Source organism: Euwallacea fornicatus, chromosome 14 (assembly GCF_040115645.1).
Source record: "Euwallacea fornicatus isolate EFF26 chromosome 14, ASM4011564v1, whole genome shotgun sequence".
NCBI classification, from domain to species: domain Eukaryota; kingdom Metazoa; phylum Arthropoda; class Insecta; order Coleoptera; family Curculionidae; genus Euwallacea; species Euwallacea fornicatus.
The window spans coordinates 2,408,076-2,424,510 of NC_089554.1; the positions used below are offsets into that span (position 1 = coordinate 2,408,076).

The window sequence follows — 16,435 nt, forward strand, 5'->3', positions numbered from 1 at the left end:
TAGGTAACCAACAGGTCAATTGACAACAAACAAGAAGCAAAAGCAATTTAAAAATAATTTCTTCCTTATTGTTTTTAGAAGCAAGTTACAGATATAATTAAAAAATTGGATAATGTCGGACAGTATGAGTGCCGTTGAATATGAAAGTAAGTATCCAGACCTTTGTTTTGCATTTATTTCTTCTACTACCTAAGTAAAATACCTAAGTACCAATAATTCTGAATTTATAGACTACTATAATTTGCTATATTCCTTTCAGTCTGAATTCATGTTCTTATGTAGCAAAATAAATTTTATTTTATGACACCAGATACGTTCTTTCACATATTTCACATTTATTTTTTAGATATGGAACAAAAATATTTTGAAACTAGATCGAAGTTGAAAAAAACCCAGCAATATAATGAACGTTATAACATTCAAATTCAAAAGGTAGGTAATTGTTGATGATTGAACACATACATATTATAAACAATTAATATTTTGCAATAATTTTCCAAGCTCAATAGAAAACTGAAACGCCTTGAAACTGAAAATAAAAGGCTAGAAACTCAAGTTGCACAGCTAGAAACAGAGGCTCATGATCCTAGCGAGTCTGATAGTTCTAGTCAGACCCATTTACAGCAAGAACATACTAATATGATGGATTTAGTTCATACAAAAAATCTGCAAATCACAGATTTTTTAAGAGATATTGAAGTGAGTTTTAAAAAAGTGTTGGCAGGGTCTCCATTATTCTCTTGGCATTAATTATGTCTAGGATTTGGAGAACGAAAATATAATTTTAAAGGACAAACTTACTGAAGCCAAAGAGCAGCTTTCCACAGCAACTAAGGAAATCACATTTATGACTGTAACTTTGAAGGAGGAACAGGAACGGTTAGAGAAGGAAAATGGTATGTAAGTTGGTTATGAAGTTACAGTATTGGTCATAATTATTGCAACTTTTTAAATTTATTAATATTGTTGTTTAAAGCAAAGGGACAAATACGCCACCCTGTACATACATTATACCTTTGTATTTTTTTGAGAAAATTTTGCTTTATGATGCTCATATTCAATTCGACTATTATTTAGTGAATTTTCTGTTATGGCTTGAAGTGAAACATATCATGGTGGCGTCAGAACCAGAGTGATTAATTTTTATAAGAATGATCTAAGGCAAGTCAAAATAGCCAGAAATGTACAACTTCACAAATCAGCAATGTCAAGAATCACCAAACAATTTATTTGTATTGGTAATATAATACCATTAGAAAACACTGGTAGACTAAGAAAGTCCTCCAAGCAATTGGACCGAAAGATTTTAGATAATGCAAAAAGAAATACTTTCCTACCTTCTAAAAAAATCCTGGGTGAAATCAAGCAAACAGGACCTAATCTGACCTTTCGAATCGAACAATAAGGTGAATATTTTATGAAAATGGCTTAAATAGTTACAGACTTGCCAAAAAGCCTTTGCTTTCGAAGAAGAACATTAAAGCCAAGTTCGAGTTCGTTCAAAACCACATTCACTGGACATCAAATGATTGGAAAAGTGTCGTATTTAGTGACGAGTCTAAGTTTAATTCATTTAGAAGTGATGGTGTGGTACACATAAAGTGACTTAAAAGGCAAAAATTGGATCTAAAATACACTTGTACCACTGTGAAACATGGCGAAATATCTATGATGGTGTAGGAGTCCTTTGCATCAGTTGGTATAGGTCTTCTATATAAAATTAAGGAAAGGATGGACAAGTTTATATAAAAAGACATTTTGAGGAACGTTTTGGAACCCTATATAGATGAGGTCATGCCATTTAAATTCATCTTTCAGCACGATAACGATCCAAAGCATGCTTCCAAATGGGTCAAAAAATGGTTGGAACAACAAATAATACCTGTTATGAAGTGGCTTGCCCAAAATCCTTATCTCAATATAATTGAGAACTCATGGGATATCTGGGACAAGAAAATTCCGGACCAAAAAATTTAATGTCACGGAACTATTCGATTTACTATCAAAATATTGGTTAGAAATGGATCCAGCTATAATTGAGAAATTAATTAATTCTATGCCAAATAGAATGGCAGATGCAATGAGAGCTAAAGTATATTACACTGAATATTAAAAAATAGTTTTATTTTTCATTGTTATAATTAATTATATAAGCAAAACAAATTAATTGCAATAATTTTGACCAACATAGAAACACAATTTGTTTATACAAGTGAATGTAAAAAGAGATAATACATTTATTTTCTCTGATAACTAAAGGAAGTTCAATAAAGGATGTATGTACAGGGTAACACATTTCTCCCTTCGCTTTAAAAAAATATATAAAACAAATTTACGCGTCGCATAATTATAGCCAATAGTGTATAAGATTGGTTCCATTGCAATTTAATGAATTATAACTTAAATTAGATTTCTTATTGTAATTTTGTATTTTTACAGATGTAGTACAAAAATTAACAATTGAATGTGAATATCTGAAGAAGGAGTCGGAAGGATTCCAAAAAGAAAATTCTGAAATGAAAGAAAAAATGTTAGATTTATTTAATAAACTGAAAGACAAGGAACTAGAATTGAAAGTAATTACTAGGAATCTCAAGAATTGTACTTTTAACTAATTTCTCTATATTTGATAGAATGCTCTTGGTGAAAAGGATAAAGAAATTGAGAAATTAAAAGCAGCTCTACAATATCAATCAGAACAATCCTCTTTAATAAGCACAACAAGAAATATTTTTCAATCAGAAAAAGATAGTCACACTGCTCAAGGTATTCAAATCACCATTTCTAATTCTTTTCTTGATTACATTTGTGTTTATTTTTAGAGAAAAAACTAAAAGCCGTTTTATCAGAAACTGAATCTCAGTTGGCCAATTTAAAATCAGAAATGCATCAATGCACGGTTGATTTAAAAGAAAGTGCTCAGGTCATTAAGAAATTGAAAGGTGAAAGAGATTCACTAGGCAGTAAAGTCGAAACAATACAGGAGAAAGAAAGAGATTTGGTACAACAGGTTAGGAAGTCTCAAGAAAGATGTCAGGCCATGCAGAGAGAAGTCGAATTTGCGAATAAGCTGACAAAAATGTTTGAGGCTGATGTAAGGAAGCATTTCCCATCAATAAGGGCTAACTACATTCTTTTTCTATGCAGTTATCTTCGATTAAAAATCAAATGAAAAGTAGTGGCCAATTAGAAACTGTAATAAATATAGAGGAAATCCAATCCTTAAAAATTGAGAAGCTTTTACATGAAAAGCAGATTGTTAGTTTAGTTAAAGATATAAATAAATTGCAGGAAATGTTTAACTTATTAGAGATTGAAAATAAATCTATGAGGTACTTAGATTTTTTAAATATATGATAGCAACATTTTAATTACTGCTTAACGATGTAGATCAGAATTGGGTCTGTCTCCTCAGGATTTAATTGATATTGATCCCAGAATATTGACAGAGTCTAAAAAACAAATTAAATTGATTGAGAAATTAAAACTTGAGAATAGCAACTTACAAGAAGAACGAGTGAAGTTAAAAATGGAGATTAAAAGTTTTAAGAAACAGGTATTTTTTTTTATTATCATTGGATAACCAATTCTTTTATGTGAAATAACAATTTGTATAACAGTTTGTGGCCTTTCTAGATTGCACTTGTTAATTTAGAATACGAAGATACAAAGACGAATGACGCTTTAACAAAGAACAATTCAATGGAAGTTGATAGATCTGCGGATATGAAAGCATTATCTGAAGAAAACGAGGCTTTAAGGAAAGGGCTTCATGAGATTTTGAACAGTATTCAAGTTAGAAATGGTAATAAACAGATTATATGTTATAAGAACTAATATACATACATATATATATATTATAGAAACATCTCCAAGGGAACTGAAATCTGATGTCTTAGAGAGGCTTTTAAAAGCACTTGATGTGAAGCATATTTCTGGTTGGTATCATCCAGCCATGAGAATGCAGGCGAGTATTATATAAACTGTTAATTTCAGTGTATTCAAGACGTATCTCGTATTATGGGAATAAATTTTACTGGGACTGTTTCAGCCATTTTTTTTTAAATTTGTGATAAATATATATTATAGGTACTTTACTTTTAGGCTGAAATTCATAATTTGGAAGGTGTTAATTCAGAACTAAGAGAACAATTACATGAGGCAAGGCAAGTTATAACTTTCTTCTATATATAAACATTTTGCTATAATTTTTCAATTTTGATGATTGCAAGTTGTATATATATATATATATATATATATATATATATATATATATATATAAATGAGTGTCTTGTTTAAACTGATATACTATATTTATTTGCACTCTAATTGCAGAAGCGAGTTGGATAAGTTGAAATTGAACTCTTCGATCTCTAAAGACCTACGGGTACCTGAAGAGAGTTCAAAGGAAGATCTTAGTCCTGATATTTTTCATCCAGAGATATCTTTTGAAGGCATTTTAGATAATAATTTATGCCTTGAATATATAAAGACTGGTATTCTGAAAATATTTGTTGTAAGTATTTGATCGATTTCATAGGTCGCAAAAAACAATTTTATGTCGGTGCTTTTGTTACAATTGAACCTTTTACTGTTTTGCTTACGTTTATAAATGCAAATTTGGCTCATCTATTTAATAAAGTTGTCATTTTATATATAATAAAAATGAAAAAAAAATGTTTGTAAAGTCACCATTTGGCTTAATTTTAGCTTTTACAAAAGCAAACTTTTTGATTCGACACGTTTTTTGCTGTAATTAATTTAGTGAAAAAAATGATACTCAGATTAAGGCAACTCAGATACAAAGTTCATTCCGAGTATTATTTATACATCAGAGCACAAATTTTCTTTTGTTTCAGTATTTGGTAGAGGGGGATTTAAACGTAGCTTCAGCGCTAGAAAATCTGTTCAATTATTTGAAAAAACACATAGATTTATTGCATGTAAAGTGTAATACAGATAAAGAGGAAGTTTTAGAAAAGTTAAGAGTTGCTGAAAAAGCAGTTACGGAATTTGAATCCCCAGTATTAGATGCAAACGTCACAACTGAAGATTTAAAGCAAGAAATTACTTTAGAGAGGAAAAAAAGCAACTATCTATTAAGACAAAATTCCAACTTTCAAGACGATTTGGCGAAGGTGATGGTAACGTTTGATACTGCGTTGAAAAAGGATTCAGTACTTGTGGAAAATTTGCTAAGAAAAATTTTGCATTTAAATATACAATTAAACTTAAAAAATAATCAAGATGTTAGTCGGATGGATAGTAATAATTTCAGAGAGTTGCAAAATTCATTAAACGACTACATCAGAAAGTACAGACAAATGCTTACAGAAATGGAACTACAGCAAAGTAGACACGACTCTGAGCAAGAGATACTCAAATTGAAGGAAGGTGATTTGATTAACGAAATTAATGAGTTAAAAGGTAAACTATGACATGAAGTACATTAATTGTGAATATTTCGTATTCTACAGTTTTTTATTTTTGCAGATAAACTGAAGAAGTCACTCAACAAATCAATTCAAGAACTTTATAGGTGTGATATAAATATTCTGCCTCTTTCAGAAAAAGTGGCAAAATTGGAGGTATGATCTTTTCATTCACTCACAAAGATTAAAACTGTAATTAAAATATTTTAAAAAATTCAAGATTGACGCTTTGTCCCAGAAAAATCGGGCAGATCACACTAATAACTTGTACGAATTGGTAAAAGAACAGCTTAAAAAATCTGAAGAAAAGTTTATCGAATTCTCAAAATATGGGGATGGATTGTTACAGAAAAACATGGTACTTCAAGAAAGAATTTCTCAGCTTGAAGATCAAGTAACTGTGTGTGTGCCTCCAGAGCTTTATAAGGTAAGTTTGTTGTACTTATCGCGCTGAAATGAGTAAAACTAATAGGGACTAATAACTTGAATTGATTTTGAAAAACTGAATAAACATAATCGTTTTATTAGAGTATATGCATTTTATATTTAGAAAATGAAAAGAACTTGTTTACAGGAATTAGGTGAAAAGACTAATTGCTTAATAAAGGAAAATAAGGAACTTCTAAAGGAAAACGCAATTATGCAACAAAAGATCCTTGAACATGGTGAACTCTCATTTCAAGCAACAAGATGGAATAAAGAAAAAGAACAAGAATTGTTAGGTATATGTTTTTTTTCCTTATTTTTTGTCTTTGTGGTTGAAGATTTATGTAAGGGCTGTCAAGTAATTAATTTTGTGATTACTTTAACTCTTTATTACACATATAGGTAAAATTAGCAGTCTCTAATGAGTTGTATCTAAAATTAAAATGAAATCGTTAAACAATTTTTTATGAATTTTCATTGATATTCAGTCAAATTTATCTCCATTAGGTTTAAAACATGAAATTATCGACTTAACCGCCACCTTCGACGATAAGGCTGTGATTGATTCTCTCTACTGCGACTTAACCAAGTCACGTTCCGAAGTAAGAGACTATCAGATGAAACTCGAATTTCTCCGCAAGGAGGTTTCGAATTGGGAGGGAAGATATGCGAAATTATGTTCAGAAATTGATGGCCATCGAAATCATTTCGACATTCAGAGGAAAGTTTTCATTGAAAAAATTAGGTAGAAGTTTTTTAGTGTTATGACTTAATAATTGCCACATTTACGGATTTTTAGAACGTTACAAGATGTTGTGTTAAAGCAGAGAATCCAGTATCACGGATGTGCCCCTTTGACACTTCAAGAGCGTCTCGTTGAAAAATTGCAGTTAATTCGTAAAAAAAATTTTAATGCTCAGGAAAATCGAAGTCAGGCCGAGGGTAATGCTGGTGAGCAGCAGATAGAGTACCTAAAGTCAAAACTCAGTGCGCAAGACAAAGATATTGAAAAGCTAGAAAAAGAACTATTTTCTGCCTATCAATTGATGGATTTTTATAAAGTTGACAGAGTCGAAGTTACACCTGATAAGAAAAAGATTCCCATATTAGTTAAAGAATTAGTAGTTCAGGAATCATTGGAACCTGCCATAATAAACCACGTCACGGAATTGAAAAATGAATCTAAAATGGTGATTCTACGGAACGTTGAGAGTCAGACGTTACCTTACATTGAAGCACGTCAAGATAGTGAACTAAATACAGTTAAGACACAGTTAAATAACTTGCAGGAACAAATTGCTGTCAAAGATAATCAAATTTGCGAGACAATAAGGTAAGAGGTATAGTTTTGATTATGGTGATCGTTTGCATGTAAGAGAAAATAACAAAAATCAGTGAAATATTGCGACTGGTAGATAAAAGTTTTGCACAAATATGATTTTGTTAATGTAAAATTTGAGGAAGGTCCTCTAGTTCCATATCACTATCTTAAATTTATTTTTACTTGATTTGAATACCTTTTAACACCTGCAAATTAATAAATATATATTATAATTTTTATCGTGAAATTTAATTTATTTTAAGACTTATTTCTGAGAAGGAAAAAACTTTAGCTGAAACCAAAGCACAATTAAAATGGGCAGAGGAGCAAATTGCTTCTTTGGAACAGACCATAAAGGAACTCCATGATAGAACTAAGGTGTTAAATGTTGAGCCGGTTGTTGAAGGCGGTGGAGGTGCTGCCGGGCCTAGAAATAATGTCTCAAACGAACAAATCGTTACTCTTCAGGTACTGTACATTGTCACATACAGTTTTCTTTGAATAATATTGTTTAATAAAATTAATTTAAACATTTCACTTGAAATCACTTAAAATTGTAAAATTTATATTTCCTAATATTTTAATGTTAATCCAATTAATGATACTGTAGTTTAGTTCTCACATTCAACATATTGAAAATACCGCGCATATCCAATTTTCTTCTCAAGATAAACGAGTTCTTGGTTCAATTATTGCACTACTTACGTTCCAGAATATAAAGGCTTTTGAGGGCGGCGGTTTCAATAGAAACAGGAGGATTGATTTGATGTTGACCGAGTTTCAGAGTTCTTAAAAGTCAGGGTCAGTGCCAAACGCGACATTAAGTAACATTTTCTGTGTTCTAGGGCTTCTCTTTGCGACAAGATGAATGTTCCCCAAGATATGAAAAAACGATGAAGCTTTTCACTAATTTATATTTTTATTTTTGGAAAATCTAAGGTTTCTATCAAAAGTGCCCAGGATCGATTAAAGCAAAAAGATTCCGAAATTATTAAGTATCAGACCTTGTTGAAAGAAGACCGAGATAAACACAGTTTGGCAGCTACTAATTTACAGAAAGAGTTGGTAGTTTTACGGAAGGCTCTTACTACTGAACAACAAAACTCTAAAAGGTTATTGAGATATATACAGAATCAAGACTATAAATATATGTATGCTCTAATGATTTTAGTTTGGAGCAAGAATGTTCAATTTTGAGACAAAAATCGGCTGCAATTGAAAATTACATAACTCAAGTGCGAGCTTTGGAGAACCACTTGGCGGAATTACACACTCAGTTAGCCCAATCAAAGGTACAGCTCCAAAACGCTCACCAGGAAGCTTCAAGGTGGCGACAGATGGCTCAAGATAGATTAGTCGCGATGCAGGAATTGGGGAAAAGGTAAACTGTTATCCACCTAATTCATTTATACCTTCTTGCATTATTATGCATAGTTTAAACGATCAACATAACAAAGAATTGAACAGTTATAAAACGGATTATGAGAAATTGAGAGAGTTGTCTGAGGAAGAACCAGTCAAGAAGATTAATTATAAGGTTAAAATTCCCGGTTTCATAGATCCAGAAGTTGCAAAATTGTGCAGGGAAAAGGATCAGAGAATTGATGAACTACTTACAAAATTAAAGCAGGTGACTAACTGTTTGTAAGTAACTAGTATGTGTTCGAATCTATTATGAGGTTTTGTAGTTGGAAAGTGTAGAAACTAAAGTTAACAATATATCTCCATTAAAAGAGAAATCGAATAGTGGTCGGGAGCTTAGCATATTACGAGGCAAATATGACGCTATGTTAATCAAGGAGAACAATTTAAAAGAAGAAATTAAAGATTTACGAGAACAAGTTTCTAAGAGGTATTTTTAAGGAAAACTGCCTTTTTATAGCTTTATCATATTAATGGTTTGAAAAATGTTAGAACCAATTTATCAGCCAGAACTCAGAAGTCTGATAGATCAGTAAAAGAACAGCTCCAGAAAAGAATCAACTCACTAGAACGAGAAGTCGATACTTTAAACGAAAAATTGATACAGGAGCAATTGATTAACGAGAAACATAAATTGAATGCCCAGGAGGATTTTGAAAAATGGAAAAAGCAAAAATACTGGCAAGAAAATTGCCAAAAATATAAAACTAAGCTTCACGAGCGGGAAGAGGAGTTACAAAAACTGCAGCAAACATGCGTCGGATATCGGTATTATATTTTCTTTGTTAATTTCTTGCATTAATTATTGTCTTTTCGATAGCATGCTAATTGAAAGGTTAGAAAGGGAGAAAAATAATTTAGAAAATCGGATTAAAGCTTTGAAATGTGACCATAAAACCTTAATACCAAATCAAGAAATTCTTTCCTTAAAAGCTGATAACGAGAGACTTTCGTATCAATTGGCAGCTCTGCAAGCAAAAATGGATATGCGACAGCAGGGCTCCGGATCGTTGAGCACTGCTGTAATGCAAGATAAGTTGGAAGCTCAGGAACGAAAGATTGCAGTGTTGGAGCTTAGCTCAAAGGTATTATGAAAGATATTTGATACAAGTGACAGTGTTACAAACCATAGGTAATGGATGATTATAGAAATCGTTTGATATTTCTGGATTATGTTAAACTTGGCTGCATTTCATAATATGCCTGGCAAATCAATTCGTCCCAATACTGTTTTTATCCTAATAAGTAAAGATGTTAGTTGCGAATTATTACAACCCAAGACTTGAGATGTTCAACTTTCGGTGTTTTTTTTTTGGTGAATATTTTTCTGGACTAGTGAAAATATAGTTCACCTTAGAGTTTTTCAAGTCTCCTAGAGGATTATGAGCTTTACGATGAATTGTCGAGGTTTTATGAAATTTAGATTTAACCCAATGACCAAATATAAAATTCAAATTGGTCATAGTTTGATTTTAGGAGCATTAAAATAGTTGATGAACAAATCAATTAAAGAAACGACTCTCAGTAAATGTTATATTTTTATCACCTGTGTTGTTTACGAATGAATTCGCATTATTTTATTTATCCTTCGCATCAAAATTGATACTTTGTACCAGGTGAATCATTACGAATTATTTGTGTATATCCAACATATGATTTTGTTTTATTCCCCTGCTTTATATTGGCTAAAAAATTCGTATCACATTATTATCAAATCCTGCGGTGGCATTTCCCTGCCTTCTGTGTTTCTTCGTGGTTCGGATGGTTCCGATTTTTGGTCCACATACATTTTGAATTTTCTTGTGTTTTATTACTATGTATTACTTTATTGTTTTGACGGAGAGTAACAGGTTTTGTTTATCTTGAGCCATGATAATCTTGATGTATTCCTATTGCTGGGCTCTACGGATTTTTGTATATATACCAACGATTTTTACATTTTCATTATGTATGTATACCTATATGTATGTACGAAGGTTTACATATTTTGTATAATAGCCTTTTTATAATAGGGTGTAGTGCAATGTTGTTCTTTTTTCCTAATAGTCTCGATAATAATAAAAAATTTTAAAACGTCGGTGATTTGACCGGCATTCTTTCTATTTATCTCCAATTGTAAATAACAAAACTACTACTTTTTTTAAAACTTTTGGTTAGATCTATAAAATTGACTTGTTGAAGCGTTTCAACAGATGTCCGTCCAAGGTGTCACAGGCACTTACTCAATATTGACAAAGAATTAAGCTTTGTCTATGAGTAATAATTTTAGTAACAATAGAAAATTTTGGATCCAACTGAGTTTCGTTCTGATCACTATCTAAACCCTATTAAATAACTATATCCATGTTATTATCAAAAAGGACAGTAACCCTTCTAAGCCTTTTGTGATTATAGATTTATTGATTTGGTTTAAAAGAACTATTTTTTTTTGTTTTAAAAATGAAAGTTTTGAATTTATTTCTCCTCTTTCTACATCAGTTATAAATATCAATTTTAATTAATTGAGCAATAAGAAATACATATATTTTGCCTTCGTTTCCTCTACCAGGTAAAATTCCCATATATCTATTTTATGTAGTATTTTAACGTATTAAAATCTTATTTAAATTCTATTTTTCTGGGTTCATTTGTCCCCCCTTCGCTTGAATTCTATCCACAATCCCCCTATGGGTGTCAAAATTATCCCTTTCGTTTCCATTTTAAGTGGAAGCTTCGTTCGTTTGCTCAGTCGACATTCGTAATTAAGCAAGAAAAGGGACAAAGCAATCTTTGATTGTATCATTGCAAACCGCATTCCTGAAATGATAATCACATAATATTTTTTTCGTCATTGTACAGATTTTTTTCTGTCTACCTATGCAATTGCGCGGACCGGATCCAAATGGAATGTACGTTCCCTCTGTTAGTTTCCTTTGATTTTCCTCACTGAATCGGTCGGGATCGAATAATTCTGGATTGGGAAAATATTTAGGGTCTCGGTGCAAACCCAAGCAAGGAATTAAAACAGACTGGCCTTCTTCTATGAATGCTTGGGTATTAGGAATTGGGTAGCGTTTTGTACATTTTCTCAAAAATACCGGAGCTGGAGGGTATTTCCTTAGAGTTTCTAAAAAAAATTTGGAACAGTTGCTGAATAATCTAACAGTATTTGCCTATAGACCGTTTATTACGGTGTCAAGATATTTCATCTCCATTAGGCCATCATAAGTGATTTGGTTGTCGTATTTAGCCACTGTATGGAGCACTTCATTGCGTACATTTTGTTGTATCAAGGGATTAGAAGCGATTTCAAACAAGGCAAGGCTGGTAGTTGTTGATGTTGTTTCAAACCCCGCTAAGAAAAATATGAAAGCTTGTGCTGCAGCTTCGTCAACTGTGAGGGCAAGTCCAGGTTGGAAACTAGTCTACGGAAGTATTATTTTTAATACTCTTAAAACTGATGATGAGGTTTCACCTTAATTTTTTCGTCTCCTTCTGCAATCTTACCATTACGTTTGAGCTCGATTATAAGTTGCATCAAGTCTGATCTCTGAATATTATTGCTTTCTCTATAAGCTATTGTCTCACTGACTACTCGTCTGAAGAATTGTGTTACGTCGCTTGAAAAGACACCAATTCTAAGCAATTTTGCAATTGAGGGGAAGCTTCTTATTATGATCTGAAATAAATAATATATATTATTGTATTTTTGAATACAGTGTATTCTTACCATTTTTATAACGTCTCCGATAGTTTGTGTAAAAGCCCTACATCCCATTTTTCGAAAATCGGCTTCAGGATCGCGCATAGTGTTGCAGTCTAATCCAAAGGCGCAACAGCCAATTACGTCAGTACTGTATCTCGCCATAATTTCCTGTAAAAACATTATACTTTATGCTATCCCATTTTTCCAAGATTTTCAAATTAAAAAAATTTTTGTAATACAGTCAATTAGTACTAATTATGGTAAAAAAAATGTGTAGGGACTATAGGATCGCGAAAATGATGTTCAATACTTTTAATTCCCATTATTAGCTCTAAGAATGGAATATACATAGATACATAAAAGATAGAGAAAATTATTAAGATTTATTCTTAATGATCTACCTTTATTTCGACTTCTCCTTCTGCATCTGATATTTCCCCAATGACGTCGGACATTTGTTTCCCGCAATTTAAGATGGTATCGAACATGCCCTTTAGTTTAACGGGCGAATAGGCCGGTGTCAGTTTGGCCCTTAAATTTTTCCATTTCGGGCCAGATATGGAAAACAGATGGGCACTTAGAGGGTCATTTTCCTCGTCGTAATAGATTCCTATAGGGAGAAATAAAGATGTGTCAGTATGAGTGTTTTTGAAGTTTATGTAGTTCAATTGGAAACGAGGAAATGCACCATTTTCTGAATTTCATTTATGGTTTCTGTGTATTTTAGTTTATTTTTTAGACACTTTTTTGTTATCCTAAAAATAATTATTAATAAAATTTTACTTTTCATTCGTTAGATTCTCAAAAACATTAAAATGTGTAATACATGGAGATATTAATAGAATTTTCACATTGCTAGTGATTGATAATAAAATCTATATAGGAATATAAAGTATTAGATGATAATTTTTTATTCTTTTTGAACAAAATTAAGTGAATTAACTTCGTAAATTACGCCCTATTAGTAGACCTAAACAATGTTAAAGGACGAAATTAATTCAAAAAAATAAACGTGATAAGTAGTCGTGTATCATAATTTTAATGGATTTTCGAGATTTTAAGTTCAGTCAATTTGCTGACTATTGATGCAATTGAGTTGATAACATATTATTAGGAATATTTTTCGTCACTTTTTGTGGGGCGGTTTTGATTATGTGAAAGAAAAGCATAGACGACATATACACGGGTTCTTAGATATTTTCGAATGTTCGGATTATTTAACTTCTTCGTTTTAATATTTTATTTAGAATTTGACTTCCAGTTTAAGCGAAGAACTACAACATTTAATAACACGTTTTTTAATGTAGATTATTGAACTATTATTAAACTGAAAATTTAGTTTTAATACACACATAATCAAAAAGTTATAAAGATGAAGCACGTCTTAGAAACACCCGATATGGTTCAATCATATTGGAGCTTAACGGAACTCAAAAACCTTAACGTAAGCCAGAAGCTTTGCAAATTTAGATGATAACTATTGAGTACTGTAAACAAAAATCTAAAAACAAGGCTTTTATTTTTGATTTGATGATAAAACTATTGAAAGATGCTTTAACTCCTAAATAAAGACTACAAGAAAATTGTAACCTCCTCATGCAGCTAAAAGTTTTCGCTGGTTGTTGTAAAAGTTAGTATTATTTGCCACCAACTTTAATGTACTATCTTCATTTTCTTCTTTTTCCCCATATGTATTTTAAGTTATAACCAGTTTAACTAGCATCTAAGACTGAGAAACCTGAGCTCACATCGTACGGGTTAAAAGCGCTAGTTTGAACGAACCATTTACTGTAATTTGTTTACCTCGGTCATAAAAGTGCTGAAAGTCCCTGCCCAATATGTTCTTTATAAGTAGAGGTTCCAATGGCAAAAATGCTTTTCTGCTAAAGAAGTATAAACCCACAAAATTATGTCCTTTGAGTCTTTCTTGGTCGTATACATCTTTTATTTTATCACCCATGTTCTGTTTTCTGAAAATAATAAAATATTTTTTTGTTAAAACTTCACGAAAACATGAAAACCTACGTAAGGAAGTTGGAAAGCTAAAACTTTACTTAAATTGTAAGTGCTAATGCTGAATTATCGAATCCATATTTGACTTTTGAATTTAAAGACACCTAGTTCATAGCTTTACGTGAACTAACCTGAAAATTACATCTTTAAAATCTCCAAACGGAAAGTTGGGATTGAGCTGAGGAACTCCTAAAGTTGTCCAGTATCTATATGCATTCTTGAAGTAGGCATATGCCAACATACACACGATCCCAAGTAGTATCAAAATCATATTTTAGTCCTGTTTACTTGAAGAATATCTTTCGTTAAAAACATGTCACAGTTATAGTGAAAACAGAACTAACATGAATCTATAACGTGTGACACTTTTGCCTGCAAAAATACACTAATAATAATTGAATTAACTGAACTTATGATACTCGAAGAACAAACCGAAGCTTTCTCTTGGCAGCTGGTGTGTGAAAAACGTACTCTTGAAATGTTGTTTACGACTTATTTGACCCAATTTCGCCAACGCTGGTCTGTGCAAAAATATTATTCATTAAGTTCTTAAGATTCTAATGAGAAGGAGTGTAATGATGATTGAGGATAGCTATGTATTGTTTAGTACTTTTTCAGGGCAGTGTGGAATTGCGTAATGAATTGGAACGTTTACAAACTATCTTAGCTGTTTCGCAGAAGACCAATTTGTGTCTGGAAGCTGAGAATTTAGAACTAAAGTTGACTGTAGAGAAATATTCGAAGGAAACTCCACGGTTAGAGGATCAGATATTACATTTAGAAAGGTGCGTAAAACGGTATTATGAATCACCGAAAATATAGATAATTGACCGGGTGATTCGCATTGTAATGGATACAGAACGGGTTACTGAGCATCTCAAAATAGGTCGATTTTTCATATGATTTTTTTCACATGTCTACGGTCACTGAAATATTGGCCTCAAAAAGTCGTAAGATCCAGTTCTTGTCTTACAGAGTTAGCTACCGTTATAGACTTGAAACGTTTAGTAATCGGATTTTTATTATATCAAAGTACTCAAGAAAGTGTTTTAATTATTTTTAGTTACATCGAATTACTTAAAAACGAAAATGAGAAACAAACTGCCACCACTAAGAATACCACACAAGTAGCTGAAATGTCAGAAGACAAGAAGGGTGCACAGCTAGAACGAACAGTATTTGTTCTTAAACGCGTTGTGGAAAAACTTCAAGTTGAAAATAAAAGACTATTGAGAGGCAAAAATCCCGTTCCTGAACGATCTGTAACCACCTTGACCTATAAAAAACTATTGTATTATATAATAATTTGTTAAAGGCCTCGGCAGATAAGCTGCGTCGTGATTATCTACGCTTGAAAGATCAATACACGGAAAGCTTGCAGAAGATCAAAGACTTGGAAGCGCAGCTTCAAATTGCAAAGAAGCTACAACGGAAGCAGTCTGGTAAGGAAGTGGTGGATCACCTTCGTTCCCAGTTAGAAGAAGTTAAAGGGCAGCTTGTCTATAAGAGTGAACTCTTAGAAAAAGTTAAGGCTTTACTGCATACGGCTGTAGCTAGAGAAAAACAACTTTTAGTTGAGGTTAGAGATTATTTTGCAAATGGTTTCGCCCATTTTAGTTTAATATGTAACTTTCAGTTGGACGAGCTAAAAAGCTCAAATATGGAAAGAGATTACCAAATTGATATTCCCAGTACAATTGAGGAAGTTTCTGAGGTTAATAGTGACGCTTAGGTATGTTTTTGTCTTTATTTTGTATGTTTACATCAGTCTGGTGTTTGCGATGAATACAATAATTTAAGTGAAATGATTTTTTTATACATTAAAGAATTTTTAAGTTAAGTTTTATTCTTTCAAATCCTATATCAAGGGTGAGTATGTCGTACTTTTAACTACAAAAATATTTTAAGAGTATTAAATACACCAAAGATAAAATTTAATATACGATATACATCCATGACAATTTACTGTATTGCTGGTACAAAAGCGAAAAAACGCTGGACCATTTTTCTTGTCCCAGTCACGTATAAGCGTTTTAAAAATATATCTCGAGATGAAATTGGCTCCCTAAATCTCTTTTGAGTCACTTAAGGAAGCTCGCTTTGATAGTCCTTTCTTGGTGTGAATATCTGGATACA

General features: G+C 32.0%; 2 protein-coding genes across 3 annotated transcripts in view; one reads left to right on the forward strand and one right to left on the reverse strand.

Annotated features, from left to right (window-relative positions):
• Cep290 (Centrosomal protein 290kDa) overlaps positions 1–16,435 on the forward strand; it is a 27,447-nt gene continuing 11,012 nt past the window's right edge. The window contains exons 1-31 of one of the 2 annotated variants that reach the window (XM_066290178.1): positions 1–14; positions 79–146; positions 347–432; positions 502–699; positions 761–896; positions 2,440–2,576; positions 2,634–2,766; positions 2,823–3,094; positions 3,148–3,332; positions 3,391–3,556; positions 3,637–3,805; positions 3,864–3,967; positions 4,105–4,166; positions 4,336–4,516; positions 4,860–5,427; positions 5,494–5,588; positions 5,653–5,859; positions 6,007–6,154; positions 6,366–6,603; positions 6,658–7,191; positions 7,443–7,647; positions 8,119–8,291; positions 8,351–8,560; positions 8,614–8,809; positions 8,868–9,031; positions 9,094–9,369; positions 9,422–9,686; positions 14,918–15,084; positions 15,363–15,561; positions 15,615–15,878; positions 15,936–16,031. In XM_066290178.1, the coding sequence (XP_066146275.1) occupies positions 113–146; positions 347–432; positions 502–699; positions 761–896; positions 2,440–2,576; positions 2,634–2,766; positions 2,823–3,094; positions 3,148–3,332; positions 3,391–3,556; positions 3,637–3,805; positions 3,864–3,967; positions 4,105–4,166; positions 4,336–4,516; positions 4,860–5,427; positions 5,494–5,588; positions 5,653–5,859; positions 6,007–6,154; positions 6,366–6,603; positions 6,658–7,191; positions 7,443–7,647; positions 8,119–8,291; positions 8,351–8,560; positions 8,614–8,809; positions 8,868–9,031; positions 9,094–9,369; positions 9,422–9,686; positions 14,918–15,084; positions 15,363–15,561; positions 15,615–15,878; positions 15,936–16,031 (5,868 nt within the window). In that variant the 5' untranslated portion in view covers positions 1–14; positions 79–112. The other variant, XM_066290179.1, reaches the window with a different exon arrangement.
• Positions 11,133–14,877, reverse strand: LOC136343452 (cytochrome P450 6a2-like). The gene is made up of 9 exons (XM_066290180.1): positions 14,644–14,877; positions 14,431–14,586; positions 14,090–14,256; positions 12,688–12,896; positions 12,311–12,454; positions 12,056–12,259; positions 11,762–12,005; positions 11,456–11,707; positions 11,133–11,397 (listed from the first exon to the last, which is right to left on the reverse strand). Exons 2-9 carry the CDS (start codon positions 14,568–14,570, stop codon positions 11,225–11,227), a joined length of 1,533 nt encoding a protein of 510 aa, XP_066146277.1. The 5' UTR covers positions 14,571–14,586; positions 14,644–14,877; the 3' UTR covers positions 11,133–11,224.

Bases quoted from the DNA above. Each gene is read 5' to 3' on its own strand.
- LOC136343452 (XM_066290180.1), bottom strand. From the start codon at position 14,570: ATGATTTTGATACTACTTGGGATCGTGTGTATGTTGGCATATGCCTAC. The intron at 12,897-14,089 runs GTAAACAAATTA...TTCTCCCTATAG, and splicing joins TCAGCACTTTTATGACCGAG to GAATCTATTACGACGAGGAA. The intron at 12,260-12,310 runs GTAAGAATACAC...TATTTATTTCAG, and splicing joins TCGGAGACGTTATAAAAATG to ATCATAATAAGAAGCTTCCC.